At 51.0% G+C, this 20,281-nt stretch overlaps 1 protein-coding gene across 4 annotated transcripts in view; it reads right to left on the bottom strand.

Annotated features, from left to right (window-relative positions):
- Positions 1-56: 56 nt before the first annotated feature.
- The window catches only part of Slc12a7 (solute carrier family 12 member 7), an 82,906-nt gene continuing 62,681 nt past the window's right edge, over positions 57-20,281 (bottom strand). For 2 of the 4 annotated variants that reach the window (XM_051182726.1, XM_051182728.1), the window contains exons 12-25: positions 19,477-19,651; positions 18,607-18,725; positions 18,125-18,223; positions 17,434-17,553; positions 16,563-16,667; positions 15,984-16,152; positions 11,738-11,933; positions 11,221-11,390; positions 10,982-11,113; positions 8,861-8,968; positions 6,657-6,835; positions 6,054-6,068; positions 3,066-3,199; positions 57-1,830 (exon numbers count right to left, since the gene is read on the bottom strand). In XM_051182726.1, the coding sequence (XP_051038683.1) occupies positions 1,739-1,830; positions 3,066-3,199; positions 6,054-6,068; positions 6,657-6,835; positions 8,861-8,968; positions 10,982-11,113; positions 11,221-11,390; positions 11,738-11,933; positions 15,984-16,152; positions 16,563-16,667; positions 17,434-17,553; positions 18,125-18,223; positions 18,607-18,725; positions 19,477-19,651 (1,813 nt within the window). In that variant the 3' untranslated portion in view covers positions 57-1,738. The remainder of the gene's footprint in view (positions 1,831-3,065; positions 3,200-6,053; positions 6,069-6,656; positions 6,836-8,860; positions 8,969-10,981; positions 11,114-11,220; positions 11,391-11,737; positions 11,934-15,983; positions 16,153-16,562; positions 16,668-17,433; positions 17,554-18,124; positions 18,224-18,606; positions 18,726-19,476; positions 19,652-20,281) is intronic. The other 2 variants (XM_051182727.1, XM_051182729.1) reach the window with 1 other exon arrangement.

The following is a 20,281-nucleotide window of genomic DNA, read 5'->3' as shown; positions in this document are numbered from 1 at the left end:
TCTTCTCCCATCACTGAATTTTACGGTGAGTGAGACACATGAGGTTCTTCAAACTCTTATATTTCATAGAACTTTACTCTTCTACTAACAAAGTCATACAAAGACCAAAGCCTATATAAAAAGGAAAACACGAAACTGATTCGAATGGCCACAGTTACCAGGAGCACAGAGTTTGCAAGAGAAAGGAGGCTAGACACTCTGACAGGGGCTCTTGTAAGCAGTGGCCTAGAACCTGGAAAGTCCTGCCACTAGGGCATTCCTAACTGCTGGCAGAGGTGTCACACCTGCTCTGCTCTGGCTGTGTAGGGATCAGGAGTCTGAACCCTGATCAGAGCAGGAGTGGAAACCATTACACTGATGGGGACACATGCTAGGCAGCTGTTACTCCAGCAAGCTGACCTCTGGCTAACAAAATCTGAGGAACCCGTATAGGTACAAACTTGGCTTCTACCCGAACGGGAACTTCCTAAATATGGACAAAATTGATTCCCTTGGAGGAAGCCAGAGATGGGTCCAGGCTTGGCAGAATGGGGTATCCACACAGAAACATCTCTATCAAGCTTCCCCAGGGAGGATTAAATAAATAAATACGGAACATGAAGAACGGACTGCTGCTGTTGCCCATAGCCTTCAAACAGACCATGACCTACATAGCAGAGTGCACAAGAGTAAAGTGCAAATCTGTCAGGTTCTTGAAAAGTACAGAGGTGTCGGTGACACCTGGCAGGGGTCATGAGATTCAGCCAGAGAGACCCAGAGCCATGGCTACTGATGCTGAGGGTGTGAGGGATGGGACGGCATGTCATATGTGCAAAGCGGTATGCTAAACCACACCGTGGTTCACACTCTGGAAGGCTCCTGCGGTCATGGACCGTGCACACAGCTCTCAGCGTTCCTGCTGTTTGCTTGTCACACTGTGGCTCTCTGCGGTCACCTGCTTGAGGTTCCCAGCTCAGTGCTTATGAAATAAAGTGGCTGGGTTCCCATGAGAAGAGAAAGCAGACTGGCTGCAGGTAGCTCTGGCTTGGCAGATCAAAGGTTCTCTCTGCAGGAGCTCCTAGGGCATTCGCTCAGATGGGAACACAGCTGGCAGCCACCACCCACCCAAACGGTGACCCACGCCTACCCTGTAAACACTATCTCACTTTCCAGTGGTACCCTGAGCTGTGCCTGAGGAGTGTGGACAGGGAATGAGGAGGTAAGAGTGGACAGTCCTCAGCTTGCCTACTGTACAGAAAGCACAGCAAAGATACTCAAAGGAACAAAGAAGGCAGAGCCAATGGGGAACAGTTCACTGACATTCTAGCCCCAAGGAACTGCGTGCTTGTTCACGTGTTCTGGACAGGGTAGAAATGAGATGTAACTGCCACAAAATACTGGACAGTCACCCACAGAAAAGGGACACTAATATCTGGAGGTTAAGACCCTGCCTGCAGTGGGAAGAGCTGACCCCATAGTCCCTGGGTGTACCTACCATTGCCCACAATGATGCAAGGAGCCATTCCTGTCAGAACAGCTCTAGGCACTCCCCCTGAAGCATCTTCTACTTGGAGGCAGTCTAGGGGTGTTATATCTGTGGGAAGCCATGTGTGGCAGGGTGACCAGAATCACTGCAGCATCTTGGTAGGGCAGTGCCAGAGCAGTGGCCATCAGTCAGTGGCATGCTGGTGGGCCGGAACCTGGCCATAGGCTGCTAGCACAGTTCTGATCCCATCCAGGTGTGTCCAGGCTGCAGATGTTAGGAGTAGATGGTGATGACTTCCCGGCCACCACCCCTGACCAGGAGGACCCTGTTTAGCCCCTCAGTCAAGACTTCAAGGAACTCCATGTCTGTGGTGATAAGTTAAGGCCATACCAATCTCAACTGGCCCAGGAACTGAGGGACCCCAGTTCATACTACAGATAGCCTGGGAAGCCAAGGTCAGTGGCAGCTGGGCAGACCCCAAGGGGCTAGGGAGCTTAAGACAGGAAATGAGGGGGTGGTTCTAGTAAAGAACAGAAGGAACTGCCACCTCCAGAGGGTGGAGAGATTCCTGGAGCTTCCAGTTACTAACCAATAGGCAACTGGGCCACATGAAGCCTGGTGGTTGGGTGGTCTCTGACCAGGAAACCAGAGGAAACATCTCCCTCATTTACAACTGTGGTGCCAAGTGGCTGTCCAACCAGACCCCAGAGATGCCTTGACACCAGTAAAGCACAAACAGCCAAGGCTGTGGCCAACAGACTGAGCTGTAACACTCAAAAAGCAGGCCATCCATCCTCTTTGACATGCGACTGGGGGAGACTAAGCTCAGATGGCCCCAGGGAACACACTGACAGGACATCTATCCAGCACTGGCTCTCATGACAGCTCTGCTTGTGGGAGGGAGGTCACTGGTGCCAAGAGTGGCCAGGCACATGTAGGAGAGCAAGGGCTCAGTTTTTCCTGTGAGGGTTTGCTGTTCTATCCAGGGAGGCTTAGGGTCAGACTGCACTTACCAGGCATTTAGGAAACCCAGTTTGTGACCCTACTTTACACTGCTCTGAATCAAGGGACACATCCGATATCACCCAGGGACTTGCCAGATTGATTGCCACTGCCTCACATTGGGTGTCAAAGCAGATCACAGGTACATCCTGGGAAGGGGTCACGGCCCAGGTAGAGTGTTTACTAACATGCTTGAGCATACTTACCTGTACGCCTGTGCTTGGTCCCAGCACTACAAGAAAGGGCCCACCATTCATCCTCAGGTGCTCACATGCAACATCATCTCTCCAAATGCTAAGAAGGACCCTGCCAGCCTTCCCAGCCTGCTCAGACTCCATGTCGCTTGCCTACCTCTGTCCTATCTCCAAGGTTCCCAGGGCAGTGCAATGTACCAAACAGGTAGAAACGCACGCGCTGGCACTGATGGGCCCAGGTGGACCCCCTCACTGTACCCCACATCACTGTCTGCCTTGGGGGCCCCATATGCCTTCCCCAGCTCATAGGAACAGAGGCTCCATGAACAAGAGGAGCCAGGCCGGACAGCATTGTAGTTGTAACACTGTTCACTCCCACTAGCAAGGAACGTGGGAAAGGATACAGTTCTCATCCCCCTGCCGGTTTTTCGGAGGGCCCGGCATATTCAGCAGGACCAGTTGTGCATCCTGGGACTTGTTGAGGACGACACCATTCAGCTTCACAGCAGTGTGCATCCTCCTGACGTTGGACTGATCCCTGGAGAAGGGTGGTATAGTGGGCAGCACAGTGGGCTCGAGGCCTGCAGCCTGCCCACCCTCCCGTTTTGTTCATGTATGCTAGGAAGGGTTCAGCGAATCATCTGAGGTCAAGTGTGGGCTGGCTGACATACTTAGGAGCGGAAAGCATTTGGCTCTAGATACTTTAGAACAGCAAGCACATCACTAACTGCTAAGCTTCTAGACCCATAAAGAAATGCAGGTAAACTACAACACGTTCAGTAGCTGCACTTGCGAAGCAGCTGGTATAGGCAGAAATGGTATGGGGCACAGCAACTGTCTGGACAGACATGGGAACCAGGCTGCCTCTCAGGGCAGGGGTACCACTGCTGAATCCCTGGCATCCTCCTGACCCCACATCTGGTGCTGCCAAGTAGCAGGTCTATCTGCTGAACTGAGTACACAGTACTGAGGTCTGGAGAGTCACAACACCACCACCACCCAGGTTCTGTCACGTTCCGTGCTGCGTCTGGGATTCAGCAGAGAACGGGTTTGGGCTTAGGGACCCCTTTACTGCCCTTAGCAAATCCAGATGACATTGCCAAGCTGTAACTAAGAAATAAGAGCTTCTAGCACTGTGGGGTTTGGATTCTTTTTTGTAGCCTCCAGAGTGAGCAGAGCATCACTATCTCTACATCACGCACTCTGCTGTTATATGGGGTGCTGTACTCCTCTATGTCCCTAGGCAGCAGGGATCACAGCCACATAAGTTTGAGGGTACTATAGGTTTATCCTCACTGGCACACCTAAGTACTCAGGTACCTGCAAGACAACCCCTTTCTGGAGAACTAGATCAACCGCACACAGAGCCAATGTTTAAGAAACTTCCTTGGAAAACTTTGCCACAGAGCACTATCTGTCCCAGTGAATCTGTGTTTCTAACTATACTGGGACATCTGGCACATTCCTGGGCTCAGGACATGGGGCAGGTTCTGCGGCCAGCCTGCTCATCTGCCCATACAGTCTTGATTGCAGCCCTTCTGAATAGAGGCATCTGTGCCACAGATACAGGGATAGGCAGATGAAGCTGCCATTTGAGGGTCAGAGAGAGGTCCTGAGATGCCCGAGGATCACACCCACTGATCAACTCAATGCTAAGCCAAATATATCAGCTTGTAACAGCCATTCTCCAGGAAGAAAACAGTCATGGGCCCTTTATCTTCTCTCTTCAGTTTAATTTGATAAAATTAGAGGTCAGCCTCTGTGGCACCATCCAGGCCTTTCATTACAGAACCCTGAATTCACTGCATGGAAAGGGCACAATTACTGTGTGTTTGGTCCAACAGCAGTTCCCAAACTGCATGAAGTGCAAGAACCTAAGGTGATAGAGGACAGCAGCTACTTGGAACCTGAGTGCCAGCTCTGGGTCTGGCCCATCACCCGTCACCAGTCATCCATTCCATTGCGGCATGCCCTGTTGGAGCTACAGAGATACCAGAGGATCCAGGAAAGGTCCTTGAGTTCTGAAAGTTAACTGAATCCCACCTCTGCTCTCAGTAACACAGCAGAGTTAATCAGTAAAATATCTTGTACAAATGAACAGAGTGTCCAGACCTGGGAGTGTAGGTCTACACAGCAGTCTTGGCAGCAGGAGGTAATGTCACATGTCTTTGGCTGGCTGTCAGAGCTGCCCAAGACCATCCAAGATAGAAAATGCATGCACTCAAATTTCTACAAATGCTAACAGGTGCACAACAACACACATGCAGGTGGGTACACTGGCATGTACACAAACACAAATGTACTCAAACCAGCATACGTGCTCATCTAATTGGCAACACATGCATGAGCTTTTACTGGTGCACACATGTTCTAGCCAGTGTACACATTTTCTAACTGGTATATACATGCACTCTAACCAACACACATCCACAGCTATGTACATATGCTCCAGGGAAATTGAGAAAGGGAACACTTCTCTTGCTAAACTAACCAGGAAATGGGCCTGAACTCTAGAGCATCTTCCTGGCCCTGGCTAAGCAAGGCAAGCCTGGGTCCTGAAAGCTAAAGAAGTACCCAACCAAGATTCCCCATATGTGTGTCCAGGCGTGCGTGCGTATGTATGTATGTATGTATGTATGTATGTATGTATGTATGTATGTATGTATGTATGTATGGGTACATGTGTACAAGAGGCATAGGGTCAAACATTGTTGTACCTATATGATCATGTGTTTTAATAAACTATGGGGGCTTTTAGATTTGCAGAGAGCAGAAAGCCTGAGGTATCTCAGCTTCCCTAGTCAGCCAGTTCCCTCAGTGTCTGAAAGCTCCTTACCAGTACCTTGTACACTATCTGCTTGTCAGGGACAACAGCACGGAATGACTGGAGGGAGGCAGGACAGGGACAAGAACAACACAGATGAAAGGACCAGACAACATCTCCGGGCAACGTCAGCATGTCTCCCCAGAATGCTGGGCCCTCAGACGGTGGATCCCTGCCTGACTCCTGGCTCTGGTGTCCAGTCCAAGAGCTCACACATAGGCAGTCTGATCACACAGACTTGATTTACATCCCCTTCTCACTGGAGATGAAAGAATGGAAGCTTCCTGGATGCATGGGGAGCCTACTGTCTGAGCAGGCCTGGAGGGGTGTGGGTGAACACGTCCCTTACTGCAGGAAGCACACACTTGCCCCTTTCAGAGCAGCTCAGAACCAGCCCTCTGACACTATCTTTGGTGTCCGTTAGAGAATGACATCTGGGTATGTGGCCTGAGCCACTCTGAGGGGAAGTAGTGAGGTCATCAGGATGCTCTACATACACACAGGGCTGTACACACGCAGGCATGCAAGGCAACTCAGTCTAAGAGGCTAAAAATGAAGGTGCACTTACAGGTTTCCCCACTCTCTACATGGAAGAGAACACAAAGAGAAGGTTACTCCAGCAGAAGACTCTACACAGTTGAGCCAATTCAAGTACCAGTGGCCATGCTAAGCTGGTAAATGGCTGGCCTTGGTCCTTCAATGGATTCTCACTCCAAAGGGCCCCAAAGCCCTCTTTCTCTCTCTTGGGACTTGGGACTTTAGAATCATCCCACCATCCATGAAGACCCAGTCAAAGGAGGCGCTGGCCCTCTTTCAGGCTTGGGGGCTATGCCAATGGACTTAACAAAACCTGTTTCTTATGATGGCATCCCCACAACTCTGTGACAATCACAAGGACCTCAGTTTTGAGGTTCTCAAGTTGACCCCAGAGGTCAACAGCAGCCTAGACTATTGGGGATCTGGAGCGCCACCTTTCTAAGGGGAGTAAGCACCCTCTCCCAGCTGAGGGAAGTCATTAGCAGCAGGAGAGTAAGGCTCACAGGCCAGTCCCCTCATGATATGGCTCAGTGGTACTGACAGCATAGCCTTGGGCTGGTCCCAGTTCTCTGCAGGCCTGTGGGATGGGAGTCTGTCCTCACTGTGCACTGGCCCAGCCCACACAGACACTCACGGCTTTAGGCTGAAGAGGTCTTTGAAGCCTGACGCACTGGTGTCCTTGTTCCTGTGTTTCTCTGCAATGAGCTTCTCTTTTGTCCATGTCATCTGCACCTTGTCAGGTGTTGCTGGGGCTTGGGTTCTAGCAGCTGCTGTGGTATGGGATGCTGTGTTCCTGTCGTGAATCAGCTGGGCCTGATCAGGGAACAGCAGAAGTTCAGAACACACCGTGTCTCTTGAAAGCCATCCTGGAGAGAACCTGACCAGTGAGGCAAGCAGACTGTAGAGTGAACCAAGAGGATTCACGAGCAACTGGCTAGAACCCCTCAACCACTGGACAGCAGCTCCAGAGGACCCTGGCACTGTCCTCACCCCACAAGGGGCTGCCTATCTATTGTACAGCACTGGTGCCACAGATTCCTTACTTGGTGTAGCCCCTGACCAGCAGACACACCTGTATGGCAGTTTCTATCTCAGAGAGGGGCTTACTTCAACCTCTCTGGCTGTCAGGAAGTAGGGCGTGCCAGGCTCACAGAGCCTTTGGAGGGCCATAAATGGGTGGTGTCTGGTAGTCCAGAGAGGGTCATTAGGAGGAGTGCCTATCTATGCAGCCCCATCCAGCAGCTTAGGCACCAATGGGATGGGGTGAATGTTTAAAGATCAACCTGCAACCCTAGGCCAAGGGGCAAAAGTCTGAACAGTTCTTCCTCTTGTCTGGGCTATCAAAGAGTCTCTGAATCTGGGCTGTCAACAACCAGGAACAAAATGGAACATGATATCTGTCTCATAGAGTCACAACTAAAGCTCAGACACAGAGAGGGCACTTCTAGGATTCCAGTGGAGACAAAAGACTCTAGGAGGCCTTGCTCCAGTAAGCATATCCATCCGCATGGAGGCTAAGTGCAGCTGAAGATACAGTAATCCCCACACAATCCCCTCATAACTACAACTCATAAATGTCCCGACATGACAAGTCAACGTCTCAAGGGGAACCAGCAGCAAAAGGTCCTCTTCATACTTGGCAATGGGGTCCAGACAAGTGAGTTTGGCTGGGTGAGGAACTGCTGACCCTCATAGCCCCACCCAGGGTGGGTCAAAGTCCACCAAGGAATGCTGCTACTCATCTTGACCCTGAGCAAACGAAGCTTCCCACCCATCCTGCTGAGCTGCTCCAAACAAACGAGTGGCCTCTGTCCCACATGGGGGCACATCTCTGCTGAAGTCAGACTCTTGAATGCTATTCCCGCCTTACCCCAAACCCTCCTTTATCTGAGTTTAGTAATTCTCCAGGTTAAAGATGCCTGAGTTTAGTAATTCTCCAGGTTAATCCGCTATTCTCTGTCCTGGCTGAGGCCAGAACAGATGGGTTGCTATTGGGACTCCCTATAGCCCACAGGAACGGTGACAGAAACAAAGTCAGAGTCTTCCCAGACAGTGTTGGAGCTAGCTGGCAGGCTTCCATGCTGTAGTCTCTGTCCAGACATGGAGGGCATCCTATCTGGGTCCCAGTTCTGTCTTGTGTGCCCACCCAATTCTCCTATGAATCTGGGGTGATCACAGCTCTGATTCTAGCTGTTAATCACATGACCCACGTGCCAATCACGGCCAATTCGCATGGACACGGAGTCACAAAGTGGTGAGAAGCAGAGGGTTCTTGTGCCCCTGTGACATATGTTATCACTGATCCCATAGACAATCATTCCCTCCACCCAGTTTGCCACTGCAAAGCCTCATATAAGATTCTGGAGTTTGGGTTTAGAGAGATGGCTCAGCAAATAAGAGAACTGGCTACTCTTCCACAGGTCCTGAGTTCAATTCCCAGCAAGCACATGGTGGCTCACAACCATCCAAAATGAGATCTGGTGCCTTCCTCTGGCCTATAGGCATACATGCAGACAGAACACTGTATACATTAAAAAAAAAAAAAAGTTTGTACAACAAAAGACCTACGGACATAATCTCGAAAGAGGTGGATGTCATGTTATTCACCATCTGTACTTTCCTAGGTATGAAGTGGCCACAAAGATGCCAGCCCTCAGTCACACTGCACCATTGGGGACAGGTGGCCATGCTTGCTTGCTCTTCTTCAAATGCCATAGGAACTGTGTGAACCCAGAGCCATGTGTTGCTGGGTTGCCCTCTGCCCCTATCAGCACAGATTTCACATTTGAGGCCAGATGGCACTGATCCTACCTACTTTCTTCTCCCCAGTGCACGTACCTCTCTCTCCCGCTCATTTTTTGACAACTGCATCTGTTTCAGCATCTGTGACCTCTGCTCCATCATTAGCGTCTTCTCATAGGTGAATGCTGATATGTCATTTTCAACCTAAAAATGTGTCAAGCCACAAAATTAAACAATGTATACAAAACATGGCATCAATGCCAACCACCTACCTAACCCCCTTTTGTCAAGTGGCCCTAAGCAAGTAGTGTCCACACATCCTATAGGGTTAGATCTCTGTCCCTGGACTGTCAGAGCTCCATGCCAGAGCAGCCTGGGAAGGTATGAGAATGTGTCACTATGGATGGAAGTGTGTAGGTACAGGCTGCAATAACAGCAAATTATAGCCTACCTACAGCCCTGCTGGGGACTCCAACACTATCACACAGACAATGATGCTGCTGCATCTTACACTGACCAGCTACATAGCTGTTCGGGGTTCTGGGTAGAGCATTCCTGGCTTGTCTCTGTAGGAGCTGTGCTCTCAATGGACCCAAATAACTGGTGTCATTTCCTGTCTCAGGCAAGCTCACCCCTCACAGAATTATTAAATCCACAGGGAAAATATACCAAACCAGGTGACAACAGCATTTAAGCACTAGTGATTTGAGGATCTTGACTATTGGCACTCAGAATAGCCCTGCCCGTTACACTCAAACACCTAAAACCTTACACTCAGGGAAGCCCCTTGTCAGCTGACCGTGATCCCAGGGGTAGAGACATAGACCTCTGTATCCTAGTGGAAACTCAGGAATTGAGGGCAGCTCTTAAAACCAACCTCCTGGGGCAAGACTGAAACCGGGGGACTGGGCAGCCTCGTACATGTACACAACAGACACAGGCCCGGGCCAATGCCTGGCTGCTGGTTTCCACGCCTAGCCCTGGACTATGTCACGAGACCTTGTCTCCTTTCAGGGCTCTTTTCTGGGCAGCTTCTGTTACAAAGTCAAAAGATGGTTTCTGACTGCTAATAATGCTATTTCTATGACTTGTAGGTACAGCCAGACCTAGGTTGCTATCTATATAGGAGGCTGCAAGAAGAAACCACATAGAGCGAGTCTATAACTCCAAATGGCTGAGAGATAACTAAATGTGGATAGGCTCATTTTCGAACAGCACACCCAGAGCACAAAACCCAGTGATACCCAAGCTGCCCTGTGACTTACACAAAGCTCTTAGAGAAGTAGGAAAACGTAGCCCTGTACACAAGCTTCCCTGGGACCTGACAGGAAAATGCAATAGGTCGTCAATAATACAGGGAGATGCCAGGCCTCATCCATGATTAAAGAGACACAGCCAGAGACAAGCAGTTTGCAAGTTCTACAGTCCTGGAGCTGGGACTTCTCCATGTGACCATGGAAGGGTAGTGGGTCCCTCTAGCTAACGTGGCACTCCACATGCCATGGAAAGGAATGGGTCCTTCTGGAACACCCTTCAAACATAACCCTTATGTGGCCGTAGAAGAGAACCAGGCCTCTCTGGAACTATTTTACCAAATGTGACACCCTGCCAGTTCTACTCCAGGGACAGCACGTAGCCATGCACAGACTGCAGGGTCAACGTGCACTGGGTGCCATCCATGATCAAATGATCAAAAGGCGTAAGCCATACAGAACACACAAGTGAGAACATGGCATTCAGGGAAAGCAGAAGGCAATGAAGAGCGAAGAATACACAGCTCATCCACACGGTGCTACTTGGTCCATAGGGACAGTCTTGGGTCCTCAGGCACAGCTGGAGTAGCCATCTCAGAATCAACTTCACTCCTTAGTCATTCAGATGTGGTAAATTGCATCTACTGTACCCACAGTCACTTTATTCTACCTGCTAGCCCCACACACGTAGCCAAATTTACCCACAGATGAACAAGTCATCTCTAGCTGTGGAACTATGAAGCCACGGACAGAAACAGAGCTAAGAGCTTCAGACCTCTGGGCAGACCTCACCCCTAGGGACTATACCCCACAGGCCTGGTCCACAGACATACTCAGACACAGGATGGAGAGTACACAGTGAGACTATACAGTAACCCAAAGGAGAACATAGGGATGCAAGTCCAGAAACGTAGCATGGCATCAGGTTCCCCTACCCACCCGGAGCATGCGGGTATACACGCACCATCTCCACCACCTCCACCTCAGCGCTGATCCTGAGGTGGTACAGGAACATCTGTAGGTCCTTCTTCATCTGGATGCTGTTATCATCCACCTGGGCTACAGTGAAGATGCGCATCCGGCACTTTCGCCACACCTGGGGGAGGGAGGGGTCATTTCTGCAAGAACTCAAGCAAGACCATACCCTTCATGCAGTGGTGCCCCTGTAGCCTAGCTGCTGCCCCGTGTCCCTGTGGCAGACACCTTGTGCTGGCGCAGCAGGAAGGGCAGCAGCATGAGCATGCCCCCGTCATGCACAATCCACCACACATCAATGTGCCCGTCACTGAAGCGCTCTTGGTTCTGCGGGAACAAGTCGATGTTTTTGGCCACCAACAATGCCTGATGCGCTGCTGTAGTATCACGGACAGTGTCTGTGGAGAGAGGCATACATGGTGAGCTCTCAGGGGGTGGTAAGGCTAGCTTCCCTCCACACAGTAGGAAGACTGTCACAGGTTAAACAGTCAGGGTCCCATGAAGTCATCTACCCAGGAGGGCATCAAGGAACAACTTCCATGTCACCAGCTACTCCATGATCCCCAGAGGGTTGGGTTGGAGACTGGGTTTGGGTAAAGTAGCCATTTCTTTTCCAGTGACTAACAACTTGGTTAGCACATTCAAAGGCCCCAAGTATATCTACTCTGGACAGACTTAGGTATGATAGTAACATGGAGCCTGGGGCTATCATGGAGCCTTGGGGGGAAATGGTTGCCACACCCACCCACAAAGTTCTTCCAGGAGAAAGGGTTATCTGCCTGCTTCCAAGACTCTGGCCAGGCCATGAGGACAGTGTTGTGTTTCATGCCACCAAGGCCAGCTGACTGGATCAGGTGAGATGCACCATCTCGCAGGTTGGAGGACACCACCAGCTGGCAGAAGCCTTTGGTCTTCTCTGCACCCATCAGAGAGCGGATGTTCTGTGGAAGTTGGGGGCAGGGCATCAGTATGTGATGTCAAGACACAGGTAAGGGGCATCAGATCAGTCACCACTTCAGTGAGAGGTCCCTACACACATGCCACAACCTGGCATTTAGGGATGGAGCCTTTGAGGAGTGTTTGGGAGTTGCTGACCACATGTGTTTGCACATATGTGTGAGAGATAAAGTAAACCCGGCACCATGAGGCACAGCTCTGTGTAGGTATCAATGAGATAGTGCCTTAAAATGATCTGTCTTTACCAACCACCCATTATTACTTGGATTGGGGGTGGGGGTCATATCAGACAATGATCATCAAATGCTTAAATGCTTCACGGTAATGGGTCAGCTTACAGCCTTTGAGCACATTAAGGGCACCAGCAAGAACTATCAGACCAGCCACAAAGTTAGCCTCTACTCCCGTCATTCCATCACTGTCAGGCATCCACCGCGACAGCTCCTCCCTCCCAGAGCAGCTTGGGATCAAGGCAGAGGTTGGGCACTGTACTCAGGACACACCATTCACTAATCAGCAGCCCTAGGGATGTTGTTACTCATCTATAGCGCCCAGGCTACTAGGCCATCTTGGGTGCAGGGTGTCAGATAGTACCTAGAGCAACAGTCCTACACATGTATGTGGATGGTGACCCTCGTGCCTCCACACTCTCCCACATCACTGGCCGCACACATTTCCCACACACTTCTGTAGTCCCTGATGAGATTCAGACTTAGTACTGATGCCGTGAGAGTCAAGACTTTGGAGATGCTGTAATGAGATGAATGTGCTTGGGGGACTAGGATTGGTAGGACTGGAGGTGTTGAAAAGGGCCCAAATTATGACCATGCTGTAGCCAACACGGGGAAAGGTATCCTTGCAGAGTGACCCTTACTGTTCAATGAGGTCCTGAATCCAGTAACAGTAACTCAAAAGAGACAGAGAGACAGACAGACAGAGACAGAGAGAGAGAGAGAGAGAGACAGAGACAGAGAGAGAGAGAGAGAGAGAGAGAGAGAGAGAGAGAGACGCAGCTGTGTGGAGATGGAGGCTGAGGCTAAAAGGTGCCTGGAGCCCCAGAGCTAGAAGAGCAGGACGTATATTTGAGCCCACCCTGCCCACACCTGTTTTTAGACTTCAGCCAGTCTGGGTTTGCTCTATAGGCACAGGACACACTTTTCTCCTTTCTTGGCCTGATTTCAGCTGCCTGTGTCAGCCCACCCCCGTGCACTGCCCTGCCCTGCCCTGGAGCTCCACAACTAAAGCTATATCGATAACACATGGTTTCCCAGAGTCCTCTTCCCCCCCCCCCTTACTTCCTGTTCACCCCCACCACCCATCAACCACCCAGGGCAGATCAGGCTCACACAGGCATGTTCTACTTATAGAATTCCGTGTAATTCAGGAACAATCCAGACACACTGTGCTAAAAGGGGAACATGCCAATGAGTGAGTGGGAGGCAGCCCGGGCAGAAAGTGTGGTCACAGGGACGCAGCTGCTCCCAGGCGGGAAGGAAAAGACAGTGCCCACGATGGGGTTTCACAGGAGAACTAGAGAGGCTGGGTTAGCATGATGGCATGTGGCAGGACTATTCTGCTGTCCTTCAGGTTGAAACTGGCTAAAGGTCACAGCAGAGAAGGCTGTGGAGTGGAGACCAGAAGGACAAACCACCACTACCCTGGTTTTGTGATGCCCTGACACTGGCTGAAACACTGCTTTCCCCATGCTAAACCACCACTACCCTGGTTTTGTGATGCCCTGACACTGGCTGAAACACTGCTTTCCCCATGCTAAACCACCACTACCCTGGTTTTGTGATGCCCTGACACTGGCTGAAACACTGCTTTCCCCATGCTATACAGCTGCAAGAAGCTGGAGCTGGGTCTCCCTGCCTAACTGCTAGAGAAACGCCTGCCCAGCCTAGAGCTGTAAAGGCCAGAGCCCTGACCAGGCAGCCACCTGGCCACGGTCGGCATTGTAAACAGACAGGTCAGCACACTGGCAAGGTGACCTAACAGGAGAGGAAGATGGGATCTCAGTTAGGGAAGGATGGGGTAGCTCAAACTCTTAGGCCTTTTCATGCAATTGGTACAGTGGAAGGGAAAGTAATATTAATCCTGAAAAGTTATGGAAACACCAAGTAAGAATTTTCTTATACAAGCTTTGATTATTTAAAAACAACAACAGTCGGATTGGGGGACAGAGCTCCATCAGAAAAGTGACCCAGGGCCGAGATATTGGCATGAAGGACAGACGGACCCTTGGGCAGCTCCTCCTTTTGCTTTTGCTGATCAATAGAAATGACTAATTCCAAAGCTAAAGCCTTTTCTCATAACCTTCTTCCTAGAGGTACTTAGAGACTAAAATCATCCAACCATGGTTGAGGAATGGCTCAGTGGCCGGGTTTGCCGGGCATTTGTCTAGCAAGTATGAGGTCCTGGGCTCCCCACCCCCAGCACAAAAATAAATAAATAAATAAATAAATAAACAAATGAATGAATGAATAAATAAATAAATAAATAGATGAGACTGTTAGACATAACCGAGAAAGCTAGAAAGCTAAGTGTAAGTCTCATATCTTATCAGAGCAGAGATTAAAAGTGGGGTCAGAGGGTCCCCAGCAGCCATTCACTTCAACAGATACCTTTCCCGTGAGTTGCCAGTGAGATAACGGGAGTCCACACACGCCCTTGTAATCTGCCCCAAGGGGTAGTCTAGCTCCAGGGATTTCCTGGGAAGGACATGTGCATGGCAGTGCTTAAAGCAGACAGCTGGGGCCTTTGTGCCCAAGGATTATCACGGAACAAAAGCAAGAGCACCTCAAGACAGAGCTACCTCCTTCCCCCATTAGAGAATGCCGCTCAGACCAGCTGCAGGTCAGATACCAGTGGACAAGACAGAACATTGCCCACCCTTAAGGACAGTAGCTAGGATGCTTCAATTCAAGAGTTTACAGTCAACAGCCACCAATGTTTAGACCTAAGGAGCCATATCATAACGGACAACTCCTGGTCTCTTCGAAGGGGAAAGGGAAGGATCCATGGTTTCTCCTGTCCTTTTTGAACTTGCTGAATCTGAGTGGCCTGAGAGGCTGCCCAGGCAAGTGATGCCATCATTGAAGAGCCCACAGGATTGTCACTCCAGATCAGGGCCATCAACAGCCATTTCCACCCATGCCCACAATCACTCCGCGGAGCAGTCTTACCACCTGGCATAGTCTGAACTCAGCAATTAGGCTGCAGCTTGTGGACACACAGACAGCAGGAAGTCTGGGTCCACAAGCGAGACCGGATATAGATGGCCAGTAAGAGAAAAGCTGGATGATCACCCTCCTCCAGAGAAGAGGGTGACACCTAAGCATGGCAGCCATGACGGAATCCTGAGTAAGGTCCACAAATGGAAAGAGGAGTAAAAAGACTTCTGACAATTTGGGAAGCTAGACACTGGAGATGGACACTCAGAAAGGGTTCTACATAGGTGACAGAATAGGATGTCACAGGAAAGAGAAGGTGGTGATAGGACCCTGGCCTGTGGGGACAGCAGAGGCTGAAGATCTCCTGTCACAAGTAGAGAAAGAGAGAGTGCAGGAGCGCAGGAGTTACAGGCCAACAAACTGTGGGCGGCAGGCTTCAGAGATGGCACCAGTGTGCTCTGGGAGCAGGTTCCGCTGACCTCCCCTCGTTCACAGGGTCCGGACATCTGGCAGCGCACAGCCTCACTACCCACCATCTCTACATACTGGAAGGAGCTGGGGTGCATGGGGAGCTATAACTGGAAGCAGGAAGAGTACCAAGACAAGACAGGGGTCCCAGTGCTTGAGTCCCACAGCATGCTGAGTGAGCTGTCACTGTCCCTCTATGTCTCAGAAGACCACACACCTCATTTCAAGTCTGACTTCTGACCGTTTCAGACTCAGCAGCCGCCTTCATGGATACAAGGGACAGCACATATACAAACTATGCTCCTGAACCTCGAGACGCAGGACAGGGCTGGTTCAGCCCTTCCTAGGTGGTTGGAACCCTGACCCCATTCACTCGCCACTACATCCGCCCACCTCTTCAGCCCTCTGGGCCTCCACGTGCTTGTCTAAGTAGGTGCCCTCCAGCACGGAACCCACGATGGTCAGGCCCTTGCCAGCCTTCAGCTGCGAGGTGAAGGACAGCAGGCGGGGGTGCTTCACGCACTGCTCTGCATCCAGGTTCAGCATCACCAACACCTGGGGCCTGCGGTAGGAGAGGCAGGGATGGGAGTTACAATGGCAACACATGACCAGCGCTCCAACGCTCACTAAGCCAGATGGGATGGAGACGGGAAAGACACGCAGAGACAGCACAGGAAGGACACGTGGGGTGGGAAAGATGGGACAGGTGAGACAGAATGAGCATGAGAGACAGGTACAGGCCCCGTGTGTGAGGCCTCAGGGCAGAGGAAACTCAGAGGTGTGCTTCCGATCCACACTGCTGGTGGCTTGTTGGATGTTCAGGTCCCACCTCTGGCTATTCTCCTATTCTTAGGCAGGGATACCCTGTCAGAGCTCTCCCCAGGGGCCAAAAGCAAAAGCTTCCGAGACAGCACTTACAAGGTCTCTGCTTTATTCTGCTGTCTGGAGGCTGAGGCTGTAGGATGTACTCACCTCCAGTTCTTCGTATGTGGGGGTCCATGTTCCACACGCAGTAGGGCATAGCGGGCAGCATTCAGTGACAGGCCTCTGATGCCATCACCCCATTCCTTCTCAGCCCTGTGTGGGTACAGAGGAAGCCACCTTGTCCCAGGAGCACTCTAACAATGCTTGCCTAGTTGGGGCACCCACAGAGTTTCTGTAAACCCAAGATAAGCAGGAGCTATTGGGTACGATGGTAGGGTACAAGCAGCAGGACTTTCTTTGTGGGATTGACCACCAGGGGCGGAGGGAAGAATGCGGGTAAGACCACAACTTGGAAGCCCTAAACTAGATTGGTCTTAAAGCCCAGGGTGGGGACAGGACAGTCAGGGAAGAACAAAGGTAACCTTGTGGGGATGGAAATCTGAAATGTGATATAGCCCCTGAAACATGCCACCCTGGTCCAGTGTGTGCGTGTGTATACATGCTTACAATGGGCGCCACACAACAGTGCTGTTGCTGACAGAGTGCAAGGTTCCTTAAACAGACTAACAGTTACAGCTACTACACGCAGCAACAGATGTACCCACTGATAAATTAGAACACATGTAAAATTAAAAACAAAACAAACAAAAAACCTGCCCAGCTATTTGCACAATAGCTCCAGGGCAGGAAATAAGTGTGTGTGTGTGTGTGTGTGTGTGTGTGTGTATGAGCAAGTCAGCATGGCTGGGGCTGGGGGATGGCACAGTACAACATATCTCACAGGGTATCTAATCTCCATGAGACCTCATCCACAGCACCCAGATTCACACCAGGCTGGGCCCAGGTAAGTAACTGCCTGGTTCTGTGTAAGCATAAGCAGTGTGCTGAAGTCACAGCTATCTGAGGCACCACCACTCACCCACGGTATTCGATGTACTTGTAGATGCAGCCAGCGATTAGCATGGCAAACAGGGCATAGTACCAGGAGCAGATGAACATCAGGGCAAGGCAGAGACTCATCCCAAGGAAGGAGAGGGTCCTAGTGAACATAAAGCTCAGACCAGGCTCTTGCAGGCCCCCAAGCAGCACCTGAAAGACTGCTTCACAGACAGCACTTTCCCACCATAAAGACCTCCCTTTGACAGCATATCAGCCCCGGACCCTTGGCAATCAGGCCTGTCTGTCACTCAGTCATCCCTGAATATGAAATGCCTTCCAGGGACCCTGCTGTGGCACAGCAAAGTGGCAACTTGAGGAAAGCAGAGGCCTGTTCACCTCCTGAGATGCACAAGGTACCCCAGCCAATGCAGAACACAGAATGGGAGTCCCACCCTGTGCCCCCCAGCAACTGTGCTGGAAAGGGACCTTAAGACGACCAGTGGCCCTAGGACCTTCACATTTCTGACTTGACAAGGATGACATGAGAATCACGTGTGTTCCCAGCAAGTACGAATCAGACCTTCCTTAAAGCTCAGAGGCCAGGACAGGACCACGGCCTCATGGAATTCACCGGGGCTCCTTCCACAAAAACGGCTTTAAGGCCAGCAACAGGGAGCCACCAGAACAGACTGCATGTGGGTCTCTCAGGACATCCACAAAGAAGGCCTTACCAGTGGTAGAACTTGAAACGTGGGCGCCAGTTGGGTGTGCGCAGCAGGGTCTGCACAGCACAGGCCAGGTTCACAAACATGTAGCACATGAGGAAGAACCTGGGGCGGAAGGAAGGTCCAGTAAGACTGCTGTCCACGCAGTGGCACTGCAGCGTCCTGTCGCTGCCCTACCACACTGCTCACCACCTTCTAGGGAGACCCTCCCTGTTCACACAGTGACGGTTCCTCTATGGGCCTCCGCACAGCAGCTGAGGAACAAGTCACATCCCTACTGTCCCTGGCCACATACCATGGAAGCAGCTGTTGCCCAACCATTGCAGCTATCATCTGTAAACCCATGCTGGCCTCGGCAGGCCCGACAGCTGTCTTCCTGGCCTTCTGTGCCTGCCCTGTATGTTTCTTCCTTACCCGGAGTCCAAACAGAAAGGAACAGTAGCCAAGTCCTCACACCCTCCACCCAGGTGTCCTTGAAGGCTACTCACATGGACAGGATAGGGGCCACACTGTCCAGGGAGGCAATGAGGATACCCGTCTCACAGATGAGAGCCGTGAGCAGCAAGGCCCATGTGGGCTCCCCGTTGGCCTTTCCATGACCAAACACCTGTAGAACGGAGAAAGACATTAGTGGCTAAGGTAAGAACACACCTAACCATGGCTGAGTAGAACATCTATGAGGCAGTGTCATCTGAAGTCTTTACTACTTACAAGAAAAACCTAGCTTTAGTCACATGTCACCATGCTGTACGAAGCCAGGCCCAAAAGAAAACTAAATAGCCATAGAGATAGGCTCAGGGGACAGCTCTGCCACTCCTGGACTTCCAGGATTGCTTTTTGGTTTTGGTTTTATTTCTATCTTCAGAGCATTTCTGTGTGGTCAGTAGCCTCACTGGATCTCCAGTCTTCAGAGATTTTGGAAAAAAACCTCTTTTGGTTTAAGCTGTTGGGCTATGACACTTTGATGCCATAATCTCAGAACTCTCGTTACATGCTAGGTTTACTCCAGGAACTTCAATCCCAGCTATAGATGCCAGGTCCAGGGATACCAAATCCCTGGTTAACATCAGTGGGACCACCCTTGACACAGCCACATGAACAAATATGGCCCACTGGAAAAAGGCTTTAATAGCGCTGGGCAGCCTCAGCCCCAGGACTGCACCCTCAGCCCAGCAGCTAGTGTGAGAGAAGACCAGTATAGAGTCCTAAGGCAGGACAAATGCCCCCTGTTCTTCAGTCTACAGGTCCAGCTCTGCAGGACAGACTCTTAGGGACCCTTGCACGCCCAAACTTGACTTTCCAAGGTCTCTTCTCAGGGCAGCCAGCACCATCTGCTGCAGCTTGAGTGAAGGGCTCACCTGCAGGAAGGGGATGATGCCATCACGGGCAATGGCCTGCAGCAGGCGGGGTGCCCCAGTCAGGCTCTGCAGGCCAGCACCACAGGTGGAGAAGAAGGAGCCAATGACGATGACCCAGGGGGATGGCCAGGCCAGCATGCCAATGACCAGGTTCCCTTGCAGGGCCTCCCCAAACCTGTAGATGAGCAGGGAAGGTGGTCAGTAGAGCATCCAAAAAGTGATCTGAAGACAGAAAAAAAAAAAAAAAAAAAAAATCTCTGTCCTCTACTTGAGTGTGAACCACTGGGGCTCAAGGAGAAGAAAGGTAAAGAACTCATAAAACAGAGGCCCAACCCAACCAGGACCCAACCAGCCTGGCAGCTTCCCTCAGAAGGGGCGTTAGTGGTTTGAAACTGTTCTCCTGGAGTCTTCTCAGGAACAGGAAGCCCTGGCTTATAGCAAGGTGGAGCTGGCCTCTGCCATTTCTGCAGAAGTCTGGTGGTAACTATATTCCTTCACCATACAGTTTATAAGACCCCGTGAAGCCCTGAGATTCTGACAAACTTGTACCCTAAGAAGGGAGGGCCCACAGTAGTCCACACTAAAGTCCCACTGACGCAGCAGCAGGGCTGGGGTCTCGAGGTCCCAAGTCTCTCTTCTCACACCTGTGTCTACTCCCCATCTCCAGTTTCATCAGGCCTCAACTTTAGGCTCCAGGCTCAAGGGGAGACACATCAACACATTAGCCAGGCAAAAGACAGTGTGGTTGGATAAGAGTTTTTTAGCTCATGTACAACTGTGAGGCCCATGGGTAACTGAATTTCAA

Source organism: Phodopus roborovskii, unplaced genomic scaffold (assembly GCF_943737965.1).
Source record: "Phodopus roborovskii unplaced genomic scaffold, PHOROB, whole genome shotgun sequence".
NCBI classification, from domain to species: Eukaryota; Metazoa; Chordata; class Mammalia; order Rodentia; family Cricetidae; genus Phodopus; species Phodopus roborovskii.
Note: the sequence above shows the minus strand (reverse complement) of the source record. Positions and strands in the feature narration are given on the sequence as shown.